The 19,965-nt window shown below is 34.3% G+C and overlaps 3 protein-coding genes across 4 annotated transcripts; 2 read left to right on the forward strand and 1 right to left on the reverse strand.

Annotated features, from left to right (window-relative positions):
* Positions 1 to 5,558: 5,558 nt before the first annotated feature.
* Positions 5,559 to 6,238, reverse strand: LOC131613071 (protein SMALL AUXIN UP-REGULATED RNA 12-like). The gene has a single exon (XM_058884786.1). The coding sequence runs from the start codon at positions 6,159 to 6,161 to the stop codon at positions 5,778 to 5,780; it is 384 nt and encodes a 127-aa protein (XP_058740769.1). The 5' UTR covers positions 6,162 to 6,238; the 3' UTR covers positions 5,559 to 5,777.
* A 7,208-nt stretch (positions 6,239 to 13,446) lies between these two features.
* LOC131613072 (probable small nuclear ribonucleoprotein G) lies at positions 13,447 to 15,283 on the forward strand. The gene is made up of 4 exons (XM_058884787.1): positions 13,447 to 13,582; positions 13,716 to 13,738; positions 14,717 to 14,838; positions 14,952 to 15,283. Exons 1-4 carry the CDS (start codon positions 13,548 to 13,550, stop codon positions 15,012 to 15,014), a joined length of 243 nt encoding a protein of 80 aa, XP_058740770.1. The 5' UTR covers positions 13,447 to 13,547; the 3' UTR covers positions 15,015 to 15,283.
* Positions 15,284 to 17,869: 2,586 nt separating this feature from the next.
* Positions 17,870 to 19,652, forward strand: LOC131613073 (replication protein A 14 kDa subunit B-like). Of its 2 annotated transcripts, XR_009287561.1 has the most exons (4): positions 17,870 to 17,992; positions 18,649 to 18,919; positions 19,063 to 19,223; positions 19,467 to 19,652. XR_009287561.1 is itself a non-coding variant. In XM_058884788.1 (3 exons), exons 2-3 carry the CDS (start codon positions 18,652 to 18,654, stop codon positions 19,125 to 19,127), a joined length of 333 nt encoding a protein of 110 aa, XP_058740771.1. In that variant the 5' UTR covers positions 17,870 to 17,992; positions 18,649 to 18,651; the 3' UTR covers positions 19,128 to 19,335. The 2 variants fall into 2 exon arrangements, 1 of the variants encoding a protein (XP_058740771.1); XM_058884788.1 differs by lacking the exon at positions 19,467 to 19,652 and having other exon boundaries at positions 19,063 to 19,335.
* The last annotated feature ends 313 nt before the right edge of the window (positions 19,653 to 19,965 follow it).

Genomic DNA, 19,965 nt, shown 5'->3' on the forward strand with positions numbered 1-19,965 from the left:
GGATCTTTTTTAATTATGATTTTTCTCTGGTTTTGACAACAATTTGGTATTATGTTCCCTTCCTTTCCGCATAGATGGCATGTGGAAATGAAAGGTATATTTCTTCATTTGCACTTGGAAATTCGAATTTTTTTCGTGCTTTATGAACTCTTTGAATTTTTTAAACATGGGTTTCATGTATTTATTAATCTCACCTCGACAGTCTTTATCTTCTGATTCCATATCTTTGACGTTAGTAGCTTTTAGTGCAATACTTTTTCTCTTCTTCTTGTCACATTCTTTGCATCAATAAGTCTCTTCAGCTTCATCTTCTAATTCTATATCTTTGATGTTAGTAGCCTTTAGTACCTTGAATCCACAAAAAAAACCCTTTAAATTGAAAATGGCATTCCTATTTATAGGATTAAGAAAGGCAGGTTAGTTAGACGCACTACCCATATTTTCCTAGAGCATATCCTTTCTTCCTTGTTAAGAAATGTCGGTTGTCCTACAACTTGGCCTAACCGCCTTATCTCGCTAGACACACTGCCCATCTTTGACTAACGCACAAAACATTTCCTCACCATTAAGTTACTTAGTCTTGAAGATTTATTAGTCTCATATGATCTCTTAGCATGCTTATGATCATAGCTTTGCAATCCTTTCTTGTAGGAATGTGTCTTAGCAAGGCCTTTGTGTGTTTCTAAGTGATTTTTCAGTCATTTTCAGCTATTTTTTTGGATAATGTGTAGTCAAATAGTCCGAACAGGTGTTTTATAAATTTTAGTTGATAAATAAGAGGTTTTTTCGATTGATTACTTGTTAAATGAGTTACTAAGTGGCTATGTATTTTACGTAATTTTGGAACTTATCACTAAGCTGCAAAACTTACAAGATCTTCAATCTTGACTCAAACCACCTTCTCAGAACCAAGGCACTCCTTGATCTTGTCTGTATCAAACATCATTCCATCCTACCAGGATTCTCTTGTGTTAGAAACTACAAGACCTCTTGGAGAAGAACCTCTTCTTTTTCTTCACTGGATGTCAATCTTCAGAAATCTACAATTTGACTCTTCTATCTGAAAAATAATCTTCACAATAGCATCATAACACCTAATGAATATCCTCACAGTTAGAAGTCATACTCTCTCCTATAGTTAAGCAATACTCATCCATGGTGGATTTGGTTTGAGGAAGAAGATGAAGTTTTTTAAAATAAAATAAAACTCACGCAACATCTTTTAAAACTCAATAAATTACACTCAAAAAAGTTTTTTTCAATGTTAATCTGGAAGAGAAGATTTATGTGAATGACAAACACCAAAGATTTTAAAAAATTATTTTGTGGATTAATTATTTAGAAAGATAAAAGTAAGACTTTGTATATGCCAGAGATAAAGCACTAAAGTAGAATAAAAATGACAATTTGATTATAATAGAAAACAAATAATGGTGTGTCAAATCTAGTGAAAGAATAATTTGAACCATGATATGAAAATTGAGATTTTGTGTGTTTGATTTGAGTCATGACTCGAGTCAAGTAATCCATGTCAAGTCAAATCATGATTTGAGTCACATCTATAGTGAGCATTTCAAAGATGAAAAATCTCGCTCATAATTTGAGTTAGACCATATCATGATCGAGTCAAAGCATTTCATGGTTCGAGTTGAGTGAGGATATGACTCGAGCCACGTATCTAGTACTAATTTCCAAGTTTCTAAACTTGATCGTGATTCAAGTCACGGTCCTTCCGTATTTGAGTCATGTTTCATGAAGCAGCCTTCTAGGAAAATAAAATTTTCATGATTCAATTCATGGATGTGCATGATCTGAATAATCCATGCACAAGTTTCTTGATTTAAATCACAAACTTTCTGAATTGAATCTTTTTGCATTCACAGTTGTTGGTGTAGCAACCTGCCCTAAAAAATTAAATTTTTAGAGTCGCCACTTATTCTACCAAGGCGAATAGGAAACCTCGCGCAATTATAAAGATTCAGGGTAAGATACTATTTCAGGTCGAGGGAAGGTGTTAGGCACCCTAAACCCTTTCCTAAGGTTTGCATTGTAGAGTCAAGGTTTGTGGCAAAAAAGATAAAGAAAGATGACAAACAGGGTTAAGGCAAATAATTATCATAATTAAAGGTTTATAATTTAAATCGGAAAAAATGAGATTTATGGGGGAGGGGACTCGCCTTGTTGCCAAGTGCCTACGTACCTCCTTAGGGAGGATCAGAGTCTACGTAGTTCGGGGAAGGGTTATACGCCTTAGGATTAGAATTTGATCTGATATGGTTTGAAGGCTTTTGAGTTGCCTTATCGTAGTTCTGGAAAAGGTTTGGGAAGTGTTTTAAGGTTGTGAGCGTACAACCCTGATTTAATATGTTTTCGTTAGGTGCGATGATCAATAGATTTGATCATAATAATTAACGAATGAAATGGTGTATCACTGGTTACTCAAATCAATAGGTTTGATCGTCGCGGGCAGCAAATGAACATGTTTTAATAAAAGTTACTTTTACCATCAACCCTCATAACCAATATATTTAGTTATTACATGATGACGGATTAATTTATAAGTTAATTATTATCTCTTATTTAAGACGACCAATAGGTTCAATCGGATCAATAAGAGAATTTCAAACAGGATAAATATTAATGTTAAATTAAATTAATAAAATTAAATCAATTAATTTTCATCTCTCGTCAATGCGACTAATAATAATAATCGGATCGAGGAGAAAATAATTATATTCCAACAATTAAAAATTATTAATTCTTATTATTTATTTTTTTATGTAACAACGGGGGGTGTATTTAATTTTGAGGAAGGAAACAAAAAGGGTGCTGATAGCAAGGTCCTGGCCCATTAAGGAAGGACCGAGTGATCAAGTGTGGTGCTCAAGAGGGTTCATGGTATGGGGTATGCATCTGGATGTGTTAATCTATAGTTGGGATGATTCCTGAGGCCAGATTATGAAGGACTATGGTGTTCTATCCCTGCGCGCGCGTATTGAATCAAGAAACCAACTTTTCATAAAAAATAATGTTGGAGGGGAGGCTCGAACCTGCGACCTCTCCCTCACACATACGCGTCCAGCCAACTCAACCAAACACATCATTTGATAACAACACGCCTGAATCAAAATATATAAAAAAAACTGGAAAAACAATAATCACGCGCGCCAATTTTTAAATTGCCCAGTGGTGAGGGGACACCTCATCGTCTTCCCCAAGAAGACACAAAAACCTGCAACAGTTTGCTACGCTTTAGCTGCGATTTTTCCGTAGAAAACCAAACCACCAAAAATAACGAATAGCATATATGTTAGAATAAATACGGCGCGACCCCTTAGATCTATTTGTTTTCATCACACGAACCTAACCATGCTATTATCTTGCCCTAATTTCACCCCTACGAAAACCCCCCAATTTAAACCCTAAAACCTTACTCAACCTCCAATGGCCGATCACGCTATAATGCACAAAAACTCAAATAACCAATCCAGAAACATCCACAACAATAAAACAAAGTCAAACACACAATCAAAACGTCATGGATATGCACGTAATATGCTAATCGATCAAGAATTCAGAGCAACTTAGTTTAGCTTATACAAAGAAATTCTGGGGGTGTTGATGAAGCGTAGTGATCCCCACAGCTTCAGAATGCTCCCAAGATTCTTCTGCACTCCTCAAAACCTCTTGAAGTGCCCTAATTCTCCCAAATCGATTTTGAATTTTGGATGACTTTTTACGCTCTTGCAAGTGTGCTTATGCCCAGAATTTCCAACCCTTATTCATGTGGTATATGTTAGGTACTTATAGGCAACGAGTTAGGTCAATAAAATTGTCCAAATCCTCACTTGAATCCAATCTTGCAATATTGAGAAATTTAATTAGAAATTTGATTGGAAACTTTCTAACTTTGTCCAAATCTTCTATTAATCCCTTCCCAATCAACATACCACGAAAATATATTATAATTCTGTCATAACTGTGATTGGAAATAGTCAATATGAATCTTTTTCACATAATACTTGATTTTTCTTTAATTATATTATTTTAAATCATTTTTAAATGAAATAAAAATCATACAAAAATTAAATAAAATGTGAAATTCGTGGCATATGGTTTGAATAACTTGTGGATCAAGTTTGAGTCATAAAATATAGGCCCACTTGCAAGAAATTCCATTTGGACCTCCTTTATTTCACATTTGGTCCTCTAAAATTACCCAACTTTGACCAAGCATATCTCACTCAAATTTTAAGCTATGAGGGAGTTCTAGGACATTTTGGAAACCTCAAGAGGTCCTCTATAAGCCAATTTGGAACATATTTTTCATTTGGAGCTTTTATCTTGATCATATCCCCTTTGACAAAAAACTGCTTTTGGAGGATGCTTGAAAAGGACCTGTAATCTTTTGCGTTATACCTCTCAAATGAATCATTTCTTGCCTTGGCTTGTGAGAGACAAAGTTGTAGAGAATCCAATTTCCTTCCAACTAGGATTTGAGTGAGGAATTTCTGATGTTCCATGTGAAAGTTATGGCCAGTCAAAGTTGAGTTGACTTTCTCCTAGAGAAACCCTAATTTGAACCTTTTTGTATTTGTTCATCTCTGAGTTTCTACTGATAAATCATGATCAAATTTTGATCAAATGATAGATATACACTTCTATACTTGATGTTTGATCAATGATCAGAGGTTTGGACCATGCTTTGATTGTGGTTGACTTTTTAGGTTTAATCCACTAATTGTGAATTTTGGAGTTTATTTGAGCAGGTAACTTTTGGAGTGGAGCCTTGATCTTTGCCATAGAGTTATCTTGGGTCGTTATTAACCATAGAACCTTGATGGAGAACCTTATCTTATTGATCTCTTCAAGAGAGCCTCAAACCCTAGCCTCAGGAGGCCCTTGATTTAGGGAGTGTTGTTTGGATAGAACCCTCATTGTAGATGGGATAAAGAAGGCAAATTTTGGGGTATGACAGTTGGAAATCCTATAACATTTTTAAATCTCGGTAGGAACAAATGCCATAGTTGTAACAACCATCCTGATTCGAAGAGATCATGAGACAAGTCAAAACTTGGCTCCATTGATCTGAGTTTAAGGGACTATTTTTCTGGTTTGGGGAAAGACCCATTACATAGAAAACCGGGTCACATAAATCTCAAAAAGCAATATGGATTAAGATATGGAGACAACCTTGAGGCACATAGGATCCTAATTGAACGACTTTCCATCATCCGATGGATGGAAAATACCATAGGGTCTCTAAACACTTGTTCAAGAAGACAATTGTCCTAGAGAAGGTTATAGGGATGTTAGACCCTAAAACATAACTATAAATTATAATGAAGGACTCAAACTCATGTGCTCGGTATTTTAAAACCCTAAATCTCAAATTTACGACTATACCTAATTTGATCATCGTTGTATTTACAAATACACCTCAATCATTGGGTGTTTTTCAAAGATATATCATTGTAGCCGAGCTCGTCATCATCAAATACACTTGAAAAGAAGATCTTATCATATTGAATTTAAGAAAAACAAAAATGACAAATGCATTTATTGTAAATTTGAAATGACATATGCACTAGTATATGCTTCTATATAAGTAATCATGTGAAATCATTCTTGCGTAACAATTTTAATATTAAAGATTTCGAAAAAAACAAATGTAATCCTTAAAGATTAATATGTGATCAAATTATAGCTAGACTATATGTTCTAAACCCCTAAAAAATTAAGGATCATCACTATATTGAATGATATATTCACTTACATCAAATCAATTCATCAAAAATATTTTCCATGTTAAACTTACAATTGTTACATTCGATAGCACTAACCACTTCTTGAAAAGCTGAAACACTACATGGAACAACCAAACCATTCCTTTGTTGAAACCCAAATTCATTGTATGCTTTCTCCAACAACATCTTAAATAAGGGATGACAAAGATAGCTAGTTGGAACAACATACCTTTGTCGTTCCTCTCCAACATATAGTGCAAAAACACCACTTTTCTTGACAATTGGATGTCTTCTTTCTTCTTCTTCTTCATATTCCTTCAATAACTTATTATTCGCAGTGTCGCGGTCAACTCTAACTACAACCTTCACCTTTTTCACTAGTTTCTTAAGTGATACAATCTTTTTCTCTAACATCTTGTTTAATTTCCAATCTAAAACACCTTCAAAGGAGTTTTAGTTTTAGGAAGATATGAGTGAGGGATATGGATGTATGTGAATGGTGAAGTAAGAACGACTTATAGCATTATCTTTGGCTAAGATAACATATATTATGAGGAATAATACTAGTATACTACATAAAAATTAGAGTCACTTTCTTAGTTTTGAATGTATGACTGAAACATTAATCTCATTTTTTATTACAACTAGGAACATGCGCTATTTCATAACTTTAATTAATATGAGTATAAAATATTATAGTAATAAATTAGTTATATTGCAGTTGGTGTGATGTGAGTTTCATTTTAGAGTCACATTTGTTGACTGCAAGATAATGTTACTTAATAAAAGCATAAGTGCCAATGAAATGGCACAAACTAATTGGTGATTGGTGTATTGTTAAGAGTGGCATCTAAAATACACGTATGATCATCACAATCCTGCAGGCGTATTAATCAATCAACATTGCGCCAATTAAAATTCGAATACTATATAATACTATGTATGCTACTATAATATTTTAGTGTTGAAATCAAAACTGCAAATGGCATATTCTTATGACTACGTCCATGATGCGCTCTTCGCGTCTAATCTCAATCACTCAATGTAAGGAAAGGTTGTTAATGACTATTCAACTAATCAAATGGTTTATTGTAAAATGCAATGTTTCAATATGAACAAGGTATAATTGATGACATAGTGAGATAGGGTTCTGATATGAGAGAGAGTGTGTTTCTAAATAATGTGGACATGCTCAGGGGCGGAGCCAAGGCCCAGCTAGCCTGGGCAAGCGCCCGGGCTCAACCCCTATTTTCTATGTACTCCCTCCAATTTAATAGTCAATTTTTAAACAAAATCATGGGCAAAATAGGGACAAAATCAATAAAAATAGGGTGTGAAAATTAAAACAGATGAATAATTAATGGTATAAAATTTTTGCCCAGGCTGCATAAAAATCCTGGCTCCGCCACTGGACATGCTAGGTTATCACATCTAAGTTAGTGAATAAATGATAAGTAGTTTGAGTGTAGGAAAATGAATAGAATATTTGGATTTGGCGTATGTAGAGTTTTATATAGTTTTTAGGTGATCTAGAATTGTTTCTACTTAATCCGACACTATGTGTGGATCACCGTCCGATTAAATCTAACAATGAGAAATATGTTTGAGGTCGGAATTATGTGTTATGTGTTTGAGTAAGGTCACACATGCTCCTCGCGCTTTCTGTTGTGGTGCCTGCATATGATAAATTTTGTTGCCTATGGAATATGAGTTGAGACCACTTCTGTCTGATATGCTTGTGATTCTATTTGATCAATTGTTCATATGATGAATTTTGTTGTCGTGTTGCGAATGGTGATTCAACCTTGGCCTATGATAAATTGTGTTGCCTATGAAAAATTATTTGAGGCCACTTATGTCTACCAGAACTGCTTGTGATTCTGTTTGATCAATTGCTCATATGTGATATTTGCTTATGATGAATTATGTTGCCTTGTTGTGAGTTGTGATTCAACCTTGGCCTATGATAAATTCGGTTGCATATGAAAATTCATTTGAGGCCACTTCTGCCTGATCTACTTGTGAATTCTGTTTGATCAATTGTTCATATGTGATTCAACCTTGGCCTATGATGAATTTTGTTGCCTTGTTTGATTTGAGGTCAATTCTGTTTAATCTGCTTGTGAAATGATTCAATTCTCTTACTTTGTGAGTTATGACTCAATTGCGCCTAGGATTTAATTATGTTGCCTAGTGAGTTATGATTTAATTGTGCCTATGATGAATTTGATTTGATCTGCTTGTTATGATTATAGTAGTCTCTGAAGCCAATTCTGTTACCTCATTGTGATGTGACTTTAGTTGTATCTAAGGCCAATTCTGTCACCTCCTTGTGACTTTTGTTGCCTATGGTAAAATTAAATTGTGAGGCCTAACAATGTTGAAAATAAATTATGCAAATAGATATAGATGAATTTAAGTTGGTTGACAACTCTACTTGTTCAAATATGTATAAAATGATCTTCATCAAATGGGTATATCCCTTCTTGTATCTAAATCCTACTCAAGCCACTGCCTATGAACAAGAGTTGGCACCCAACTTAAAATCTCTCTTCCAATTATATCAAGATACCTATGGAACCAATGATGAGAATGTCCCTGTATCTGAAACTCCAGAGGTGGGATCTAGTTCTGGATTGGGAAGGAGGAGTTTTTAGATGTTTTTAGAAACAGTTGTTGGTGACACTAATTCAAAATTTGATCTTGAATTATATCTTGAGGAGCCTCCCTTAAAAGTCCCTCATACAGCTAAGTTTGATGTTTTAACATGGTGGATGGGGAATGAAGCCAAGTATCATGTTCTTAGTAAATTAGCAAAGGATATCCTAACTGCTCCAGTTACAACTGTTGCTTCAGAAGCAACTTTTAGTGCTGGTAAAACGGTTATTGATCCCAAACGATCTTCTATGAAAACTAAGACAGTTGGAATGGTTCTTTGTTGGGGTCATTGGGTGAATGAGAAGTATGGAATTAAAAAGGGCTGCACTGCTAGTATTGTAAGTAACTTTGCTTATGGTCTATTTTAATTGAATATTTACATGGCTTATGCTTTTACATTTGTGGTGCTTATGAAGCTATCCTTTTACTTTTGTAGCATGAAGAACCACAAGATGAACCTTTAACATATCATTTTGGTGAGGATCCGGTTGTGACTTCTTCTACAACAACAACTTGAAGATATATAATTGTAATGCCAATGATGAGATTGTTCTTAGGCATTATTAACAAATGTAATGATATTTTATGTTTTCTTGAAAACATAAGTTTCATAACTTATGTTTGAACAAGGTTTAATTATTTGCATTAACTTCTATTTTGAACATGTGAACTGATTATGTAAATTTTGATTAAAATGTAATGTGAATGTCAAATTGGAATGAAAACTGTTATTGAATTTTGATTAAAAAAATATTTTTTTATTTTTCCTCTCTAATTCGGGTGTTTTGGATACCCAATCCAAAAATTATCGGTCCGGTCTCAGTTTTCAGTAACAAATCATCCATTATCTGGTCCGGTCTAGGTTTACTCGAACGTACTAGATCGGTTTCGGTCCAACTCCCGGGACATTGAATACCCCGACTGATTTGGATCGAAAACACCCCTGCCCGTCACTGATTGTTGGAGTCAAAATTGTACTGAAGATGCAAAAACTAGAGAATCAGCATATGCGAGACGCATTAGGCATTGGGATGGCGAAGTTAGGAAGTTATCCTAATTTGTTTTGTATTCTTATATGTAGAACAATTTTTATCATGTGTATTGTTTTATCGGGTAGTTTTTTTTATCAAATTAGTTATTTGAGAAAAAATGATGTAGGAAAATTTAAAAAATTAGCCTCACTAACTACCGAAAATTTTCATTTTTTTGAATTAACCAAATTTCGATACTTTCCAATTTTTTTTTTTAAAATTATGGTATTTAACAAAGTGTCAAACGATAAAAAAAATGACAATTTTTTTATAGACCCCCTGGGGGGAGAATCCCTGCTGAAAACCTCAAAATACCCCTAACATCGGAGATGCATCTCCGAAGTCTTTTTTTTCTTCAGATTTTTTCAGAATTCGGAGATGCATCTCTCAAAACACCCATTTTCATATTTTTTGGTGTTTTCGGATATGCATCTCCGAAATATGCAGGAAGTTATTTTTTTTTTTATTTTCTAAACAATGGTTAGTCCCGTATTTTAAATTAAACAACAATGCTTAAAGTAAACAATGCTTGATATAAACTAAATATAACATACAATTTGGAATAAAATACTAATATTATATATACAAAAATAGTGTACATAAATGTCAAAATAATACAACCCGGATACAAAAAAGTCAAGAATAGAAAATAAATAGGCAACTACTACTGAGTATGGCTAACCCTAACTCTCTGGGACCTCCTCTCTCGTATAGGCTGTCGCACCGGCCGCGTCACCGACCATCCTGTCCACAATGGCAACTACCTCTGGACCGATGTGCTCAATAACTCCTCGGTCCAATGCGTCTCGCCCAAGCATCTCTATCCGCTGGCATATAGGCAGGAGATCAGTGACATGGTCATCCTCGGCTTGCTGGTTCTCCAAAATCTCCTCGTGTGCTGGCCTAGGAGCTCCGGGAGCGTCGGGTGTCATCAGAAGATGTGACATCCAATAGAACCATGTCACGTACCCCTCTACACAATGGCACTTCTGGGTGGCCGCCATACGTCGATACTCCTCCGAGACCAAATGATGCACCTAGTCCACAAATATAGCAGTGAGATCCACTCGGGTAACTGTGTCGGGAGTAACCTCAAACGGTGACCTCGGTATCATCTGCACACGTGCAAACTGCCTCATGCACCGCTCCGGCAGATACCTCACCATGGTGTTGGCCCCGCGTGTTAACCATCTAGAGTATAACGCGATGCGGTCGAATGGGACAATATCACGGTAGTCGGTGAACGGCGTCCAACGGATGTCACCCTGAGCAGTGAGGTCGAGGTACACGCGATATGGGCCCGTTGTGCTATTCCCCCTTTGGAGAACGTATCGGGCGGCCCTGGACAAAGCGTCAGTGTACGCAGGATCAATGATGAAGCCGTGGATGCAGAGGAAGTACGAGATGATCCAGTCCTGAAACACAAATACGATAATATGTTAAAAATAAATATGAACCATAAATAAATGTGAAATAATTAAAAAGAAACGTACTGTCACGAGTGTGCAAGATCCAATCAACTGCTTGGTCCTCTAGTTGGAGGCTTCATTCAGCTTCTGGTATAGGTATACCAGAATAGCTACCCCCTAGTTCCACTAGTCAATGGTAGTCAGGTTTATAAAGTAGCGGAGATATGTCATGTCGATGTAGATTGCACTTTTGTCCACAAAGAGTGCAGTGCCTACCAAGAACATGAACCAACACCGTAGAGCGCAGGCACGGTGATACTCTTTAAAAAGCCTGTCACCCTCTTGCTCGAACTACGCCGCCGCTACCAAGTGGTTCTCATACAGCTCTCTCGAGCTGGAGAACCGGATATGGGCCCCACTCGTCGCCTGTCACTTATAATCAGCCATGTTTAGGTCCATACCCAGATAGTCGACCATCCACTCAATCGCCTCGACCCTCTGTATCCGGGAATTAGGCATGGCAACGGGGCGGGTCGGGGACGGTTTTTATCTCCCCAAACCCAAACCCGAATCCCCAAACAATCCCCGTTCTCCGCCCCAAACCCAATCAGAGACGAGTAATTAAAACCCAAACTCGTCTCAAACGGGTTCAGATTAGGTTCAGATATCCCCACTCCGCCACCATCCATTTAATAAAATTAATTTTTTAATAATTTTTTTTTCGAAAATCAAATTATATTATAAATAATAAAATAAAACAATCTCAAAAAATTTCATACATACATTTCAAATATTTTAAATAATAAATACAAATCATATTATCAAAACATTAGCCACATATTTAATAAAATAAAGTATCAAATATAAATAATAATGTACATAATGAAATAAACAGGGTGGGTTCGGGGTGGGTACTAGTATCCCCATTACCCAACCCTATATTTTATAATCGGGAAAAACCCAAACCCAGTTAAAGTGGGTTTTCCCCGTCAACTTTGGGGCGGGTTTAGTTGGGTACCCGCGGGTATGGGTTTTGTTTCCATGTCTACCGGGAATTGTGCAGCAGCCTCCCTCTGATCGGCAGGTGGAGCAGACACTGAACATCGTGCAAGGTGATCATCAACTCACCAACAGGAAAGTGGAAAGAAGACGTCTCCTTGTGTCACCACTCCACAAAAGCCCCCTGCATGTCGTGGCTGATAGTGGTATATTCGGTCATGCACAACCTGCCAAGCACAAAACCAGCTACAACATCATTAAACCACTGGGCCTCTGGTTTAAACAGATCAAAAATCTTTCGTGTGTGGTTCACGGATTTTATCGCCGGCCTTTCCTGTTACAACAAAAACATAAACAAAAAAGGTTGTTAATAAGACCGTTTGGAGAAAGTGGAATAAAAGCCTAAATAAAACACGATTAAAAACCTAAATAAAAAAATATCTCTCCCACCCAGACACGTCGAGCAACGTGGTCGTGGTAGTAAATCAGCACAGAAGTGTCCGTAGGCCCTCCCAGGTAGCCCTCCTCCTCCTCCTCCCCGTGCGGAGGGTCAGCATCAGGTATCTCCTCCTCCTCGTGTATCACCTCCTCCTCGATCTCCTTCTCCTCGCGTACCACCTCACGAGAGGAAGACGCCCGAGTCAGCCGACTCCTAGATCCAAATATCAAACCAGCAGATGCCTCATCCGGTTGGACGGATACTCGACTCTGTCCTCGTGTCGATGCCAACTGTGAGGCCCGCTCGCGTCGAGCCGATGCGGTTTGGGTCTCCCTACCCTGTCTAAGTCGTCTGGGGTTTCCTGACATTTTCCTGAAAAAATTGAAATCGGTAAGAAGGCGAGACAATCAAGAAAATAAAAAAAAACAATTCTGAATTCATTTCGGAAGTGCATTTCCGAAACTGGTCATGGAGGTGTTTTCGAAAATGCACTTCCGAACGAAAACACCTGCGACTCCATTTTTAGAGAAATGCTTCAATCTTACCCTAAATGCTTCAAAATCAAATTTTAACTATATAAAGAGACTTAGTGACATATAATAACTTAAACCTAATACATTGTGCTATTTTCTAACACCCCTAATATGCATTTCAATTCTAAAGTTAAGGTTGTGAAAACTTACAGATTTGAAGTGATGTTGAGGATGCTTTTGAAGTAGTTTTTGAAGGTTGTAGAGCAATTTGTTGTTGTTTGGAAGTAGCCTTTGATTTGTGTGAGCGCAAATGGTTGGTGATTTTGAAGTTTTGGTGTTTTAGGGTAAATGAAAAATAGGGGGAAGCTATTTTGTTTAAACTGCAAACGCAGATGTTTTTGGAAATGCATCTCCGAAATGTTGTTTTCGGAGATGCATCTCCGAAAACACTTTTTTTTTTACTTAAAAAAATGATTTCGGAGATGTATCTCTAAAATCATCTTTTTTTTTACTTCAAAGATGCACTTTCGAAATATATGGTCGTTTTTGGAATTTCACTATGGTTACTAAGAAGGTTGGAGGTGGATAAAGAAATTGTCAAAAAAATCCTATAAGAAGCTCAAGCTTGATGGGCTTTAGTTTCATTGGGCTAATACGTTTCTTGAACTGGGCCCATCATATATATCCTGCAAAAACCATCAAAATTTAGGGTTTTGTCGTTAAAAACACCGCGGTTCAGCCCCTTCAAATCATCGTCTTCCTTCTGCATCCTCTCTTCTTCACTCTTCACCATGAGCAGGTCAGGCCAGCCACCGGATTTGAAGAAGTAAGTCTTGTTCTCGCTTCCACTTCACTTCAATTCATCATTACAATTTTCGTTGCTTTTAAATTTCTGCTACATTTGATCGAAATTAATATGTATTTTTTTTGTTCGTTTTTTTTGTGGTTATTTTTTGCAGGTACATGGACAAACAGCTTCAAAGTAAGTTTCTTTATGCTAATTGTTCGTTTCATCCTTGTTTTGCATCAAATTGGGTTTTCATAGTTTATGTGTGGATGGAGGTTTGTGTAGAATAGCTGCAATATTATTCGTTAACTTCGTTTTTAGCTGTTCCGAGTTTCAATAGTTTATGTTATAGTTAATCAAATAATAGCCATAAACAACTTCTATTACACTTAAGGCTGAGATGAATTGAGAGTGTAATGAGTATTTACACAGTTTTTTTGGGTGATTAAAGGGTACTGAGGAAGCAAGATAGCATGTGTTTCCTTCATAGATATACATGAACAATGTTTTGGGCTGTCACATAACAGCTTTAAGTAGAGGGGGATCGCGTCTTGTGAGTAGTTTATGAAGCAAATAAGGGAGTTTGTACTGAGTGAGAAAATAGAGGTGTTGATTACATTTACCCATACTTCATAGGTGGTAATTATAATTTTCCTGTTTTGAAATATCAATTTGGATACGGGTCGTGTAGACAGAAATGGAGAGTTCTCGACGCGCCCAATTCGCTTCGGCCACAGTTCTTTTTGTTTCTTGTAACACTGCTTCCTTTGGCTCGACTTCCTCCTTCCTTTCTCTGGCCACTCCTCTTTTGTCTCCACTGTGCAGCTTTGTGATGCTCAAGTCGTTGTAGCAATTAGGAAAAATTTTAGGCTTAAAATGAGAATAGGGTTTGATATGCCTTTTAGTGATTTTTTCGACTATGCATATAAATCTTATTCATAGCTCATTTGGGATGAATTAGGTCTTTTCTCTATTTGAGTTTTGTTATTTTCTTAGTTATTCACATTTTTGTTTAGCACTTGTGAATTTTGCTCTTGCCAATTTGTTCTTGATATGTATCTATGCTCACGTGGTTTAAACATGTGTATCTAGAGATTTTGGTGCTTCTTTGCTAAAAATATGTTTTACAATTTGGTGAGGAGTTATACTGAAATATGTGTTATTATCTTGCAGTCAAGCTGAATGCAAATCGCATGATTGTTGGTACTCTCCGGGGCTTTGACCAGTTTATGAATTTGGTTGTTGACAATACTGTGGAGGTGAATGGCAATGAGAAAAATGAGATAGGGATGGTGGTAAGTCCTCAAATTATTCATTTTCAATTTTGTATTAACAGTTTAGGTGTATTATAAAGATTGAACATGGTCTTTTTTTATTGTTCATTGTTAATTTCACTCTCATTCTTCAGGTAATCAGAGGAAATAGTGTGGTAACTGTAGAGGCACTTGAACCAGTAAACAGGAGTATCTGATAAGTGTTTCTTGTAAACATTTATAAGTAAATTGTACGGTTTAAGGTTTCAATTCAACAATTGCCGGTTTCTGAATGTAATTGGGAATCTTAGTATTGCCATGCTAGCGGCTAATATGAGATTTTGTTTCTGGTTTATTTTCAATCCAGGATACCTTCAGTAGTTCAGTGGATTGTATTGGGTTTAACTAAAATGATGTATATGTCTTCTTCAGTTGAATTGATACTTTTCTACTGCATATAACATTGGCAATTCTCACTTTCTTTTTATTCTCTTTAATTTAAAATATTAGTTGTTGATAGTGACTATTACAGTTCTCACTTCTCTTTTCATTTTGTAGGAATTACACTTAATGTTTTGTTTTAAGGAATTACAGTTTTCACTCCTCTTTTACTAGTGTCTGCTCTAATTTTTGCATTTAAAATGGTCTTGTGTTTCCTGAATTTTGCATTTAAGAAATTATTGGCTCGCTTATTTGATGCTCTCTTTAAGATGTTTTGCAGCACTCTTTGAAATTAAGAGAATTTTTGATAATCTTTTAGATGGAGAGAAATATCTTGACAGAACTAATTTGAGAGAATTCTATAAATACTTGGGAAATTTGACTATTAAAAAGTGCAGAAAAGAGGGAAAGTTTGGATCCGGCTCTTAAATAAACAGCTCTCTTGGGACAAGGTTTGTGCAATTTGTTACCTGTGTGTTGTGTTGGCATGTAAGTCTTTCCTCTTGTAAGGCTTGTGCAATCAGTTACTGATCAAGCTGAGGGTATTGGGGTCACTTGAATCAAACCCGATCAACAATTGGTTACGATTGAGCTTGGTCGTTTCTTATTGCATCATGTAACTTACTCTACTAGTTTCTTATTGCATCATGTAACTTACTCTACTATTAGCATTTCTGTTGTGTTTGTTTAAACTGCCATTGGAAAACAACTTCACATTGTTCATGAACGGATGTCTAATTAGTGCAACGAAATTTGTTCTCACTCAAAATAATGTTTTTATGACTCAAATATTGCGTTTGAATTCAACTCATTCTATTCTTGCTTTTAAAGTAAAAAATATTGGGAATTCTTAAACTGCATTTGAAATGCATAGGGATTAAACATTGTTCAATGTAGAAAGTTAGAAAGTGGACAAGTCACTACAATTGGTGATTGTTGGTTTCTGATTTTTCTTGATAACATCTAATAGTGATTCACATACACCTAATCGCGCGTGTGTAAATTTATTTAATAATTAATGTATTTGGTTTATATATAGATTATATATATCAACTATTTAATGAATTTAAAAAAATCAAGTTTAATGAAATTAAAAAACAAAATTTTAAAAAACAAAATTTACTCGTTAACTAGAAGAAAGATAAGATGTTTTTGGTCATCGTGCACCTATTAATCATATTTTTAAAATTAAACTAACATTTATATATGTTTCAACCTTAAAAGAGTTTCTGACATCAACTATATCTATTAATAAAACTATCAATAATGCCTTTCATTTAAAAGAAATTTACACTTGCAAAATATCAAAAAATATATCATTTAATAAATAATTAAGTATGAATAATTAAATATGTTAAAATTAAATAGTATTCTGATCAAGTGAAGGCACACTATTCAAATTTTTGTAATGAGGAGAGAAATTGTCCACACTATTCAAATTTTTGTAATGAGGAGAGAAATTGTCGCCATGTTAAAATAGTAAAAAAATTCAAATTAATTCACTACATTTCAACCAAATTCACTCTATTTCAGCCAAAAGCTATCAATGTCAAATTTCTATTTGATATTTTTTCAACTTTTATTTTTCTCTCCATTTCTCACTTTTTCATTCACCATCTCATTCTTCTTTCAAAAATAATTTTATTTACCTTTATATTTCTTTCTCTTTTCATATTATTATTTTATCTTCTTCCAATTATTTTTAATATATTAAAATGTATAATTATAATATATAATGATCATATTAAATATTTATTGCTGTATAAATGTATACAATTGACATTTAATTTTATTTTTACGGTATATCGGTATATCTCAATTCCATTTATTTTTTATTATAATTAAAAATATTAATTTATTTATTTTAAATTTTAATAAAATTAAGAATTTATTTTATGAAATTAATACTACTTGATAGTTATACACACAACTAAAATTTCATCTCACATATCACAATCACAAAAATATCTATTTTATTTTAATAAATGATTTTTATTATTTGAGATACAAAATTCTTATTTTCAAAGTTTAAAATTTATCTCTTTGTCACATGTCACTATCAACAAAATATGTCAAAATTTTAATTAACAACTATGTTTATTAAGACAAAAAAAAATTATTTTTAAATGTCAAAATTTTTCTTTTTCTCACGGATCACTATTAATAATATACATATTTTATTTAAATTAACAATTGCCTTTATTCGTGACAGAAAATTTTTATTTTCAAATGTTAAAAAATAAATTCTAACGGGTCACAATTAGTAAAATATTTTTTATTTTAATTAAAAATTATTTTTATTTGAGATATAAAATACTTATTTTCAAATGTTAAAATTTTTTCGTAGATCATTATCAACAAAATATCTATTTTATTATAATTATTAATTGTTTTTATTTGAGATATAAATTTTTATTTTAAAATTTTTTTTCTTCCATTTCACATATTTTTTTATGTATAATTTAATGTTTATATTATTATTGATTATTATAATTAAATAATTATTCATGTGTTAATTTTAAATGTTAAATTTTATTTCTTTCTTTATTTCAAGAGTTGTTTTTGTTGGTTTTTTCAATTTTAAATTAAAAAAAAACAAAATTTTGAAATATTCGTGTGTTATTATAAATAAAGTGAGGGAGTGATTGAAATGGAAGATTGTGGAAAGAAAAAGGCGCGCTCTCTCCCTCCCTCGCTGCTCTCGTGTTCTTCTCAACTCCAATTCGCATCTGTAGACTGCACTTGAATCAATCTGGTAACAATCCTTCCGATTCATCTTTCCATGCTCTTACAAACCATGTTTGATGTTTCCTTACGCTCTTTCTCTGTTTGGAATCGAAAAATTATGCACCGATTACTCTTTGTATATCCTAGATAAACCTAATTTCAAAATTGCTTAACATGAATAGTAGTGTGGTCTTAGTTGTTGATTGAACAATTAATGTCATTATTGTATTGATTTGTGTTGCTACTTTAATTTGATAGAATTTAATTCAATTAATTGTGGATCCAACTGAAGGAAAGAAATGAATGACTTGAGATTAGTTACTTATCATTAATCAAGCACGGATGCTTTAAAATCATATCTGATGTATACCGATACGTCGATTCGCCATGATAAGGAGCCGATAGTATTGAACAAGTATCCGAATTTATTTATTTGAATAATCACTCACTCACCTTTTAATGGCTATCACATCGTATCCTACTTCATTCAATCCGTGGTGTATCACCTTATCGGTTGTGTATCGTGTCCGAGCTTCATTGTTTATCATTGTTTCTGTTATTTACATTTAAATTTATTGTCCGGCTTGAATTTTTGATGTAAACAAAGTGCAAATTAAATAGGATATGATATATTTCAATAATTCTGATCTTCAGATCAAGTCATTCTGTTGTTGAATATTGCAGAAGATGGATTCACTAAGCCCTGCCGTCTTTGTCAACTCTGAACTGTTACCCTTCTGTGTTGGAAGAAGGGTTCGTACTGTGATCCAAGTTATGCGATCTGACGGTGTAGTTGTCATTGGAAAATCACCTGATGAGAAACAAATTATTGTAAAAACATCACCTGATTCACCCCTACCATCTCCTCATACGGGTTTTGTAGAAGTTATTGGTATTGTTAGCAGTGACAAGTCCATCAAAGCTGAGTTATGGACCAACTTTGGCGATGAAATTGGTATTGTTTTGTTATTCCCTTCTCAAATTGGTTGTTGTATTGATTTTGAAACATGTCTTTTAAACTTAATGGAATCATTTTTTATTCACTATTATCCTTGTAAGTGAAATTTAAAATTTCTAAGCATGTAAAGCTGTTGGCAGATATGTTCAGCTACCATAAGCTTTGTCAGCTTGCAAATGGAGAATTCAAACACTTGTTCCTCTGACTTGAGTTTACAACTTACAACAAGCTTATCTGACTATAAAAAGACATCTCTATCAGACGCAAATGGAGGATTTAAACAAATGTTTTCGTTTTCATGGTAAATAATTTGTGCTTGTTATAATTGAAATCTATAAAAAAATTGGGGCTCATACCTAATAGGAACCATATTCTGGATGTTTATTACACTTGTTTGTTATCTTCAATATTTTACATTACCCCGTGATTAGATATATGAGAAATAGATTAGTTGGTTTAGTTCAGATGCAGCTAATAGAGATTGAACATTATTTTTATGTTTATTGTTAGTTACTAATTTTACTCACATTCTGCTGGTAATCAGAGAGGAAATAGTGTGCTAAATTTGGAGGCACTTGAACTAGTGAACAAGAGCATCAGATTACTATTTTTTTTGGTAAACATTTATAACTGAAGTGAAAGTTAAGAATTTTCAACAGAAACTGTATAACTGCTGAGAGTAAAATGTAATTGGGGATGTTAATATGGTCATGGTTATGTTTCTGGTTGATTTTTCAATCCAAAAATCCTTCACTATTTCACTGGAATTGGATGATGGATCATTGATGATAGTGGTTTTAACTAAATGATGTTAATGTATGTCTCTTTTAGTTAAATTTACAGTTTTCTATTGCATGCACCATTATCAATTCTATGTCTCTACGCTCTTTCATGTAAATGATAGACTTATTGAATCAAATAGACAAAAATTGTAGCATATTGTTATATTAAAGAATAATTAAGAATGAATAATCAAAGTGTATCTTGTATGATTTGAGAGACGGCTGGGTGAATATGAAAGGATTACTATTCTTATTGCCGCC

Source organism: Vicia villosa, linkage group LG6, assembly GCF_029867415.1.
Source record: "Vicia villosa cultivar HV-30 ecotype Madison, WI linkage group LG6, Vvil1.0, whole genome shotgun sequence".
NCBI lineage: Eukaryota > Viridiplantae > Streptophyta > Magnoliopsida > Fabales > Fabaceae > Vicia > Vicia villosa.

What these genes read in the sequence shown, in the direction of transcription:
- LOC131613071 (XM_058884786.1), bottom strand. Translation starts at nt 6,161, where the DNA reads ATGTTAGAGAAAAAGATTGTATCACTTAAGAAACTAGTGAAAAAGGTG.
- LOC131613072 (XM_058884787.1), top strand. Translation starts at nt 13,548, where the DNA reads ATGAGCAGGTCAGGCCAGCCACCGGATTTGAAGAA. An exon ending in CAGCCACCGGATTTGAAGAA is followed by an intron (nt 13,583 to 13,715) that starts GTAAGTCTTGTT and finishes TATTTTTTGCAG; the next exon opens with GTACATGGACAAACAGCTTC. An exon ending in CATGGACAAACAGCTTCAAA is followed by an intron (nt 13,739 to 14,716) that starts GTAAGTTTCTTT and finishes ATTATCTTGCAG; the next exon opens with TCAAGCTGAATGCAAATCGC.
- LOC131613073 (XM_058884788.1), top strand. Translation starts at nt 18,652, where the DNA reads ATGGATTCACTAAGCCCTGCCGTCTTTGTCAACTCTGAACTGTTACCC. An exon ending in CAACTTTGGCGATGAAATTG is followed by an intron (nt 18,920 to 19,062) that starts GTATTGTTTTGT and finishes AGCTGTTGGCAG; the next exon opens with ATATGTTCAGCTACCATAAG.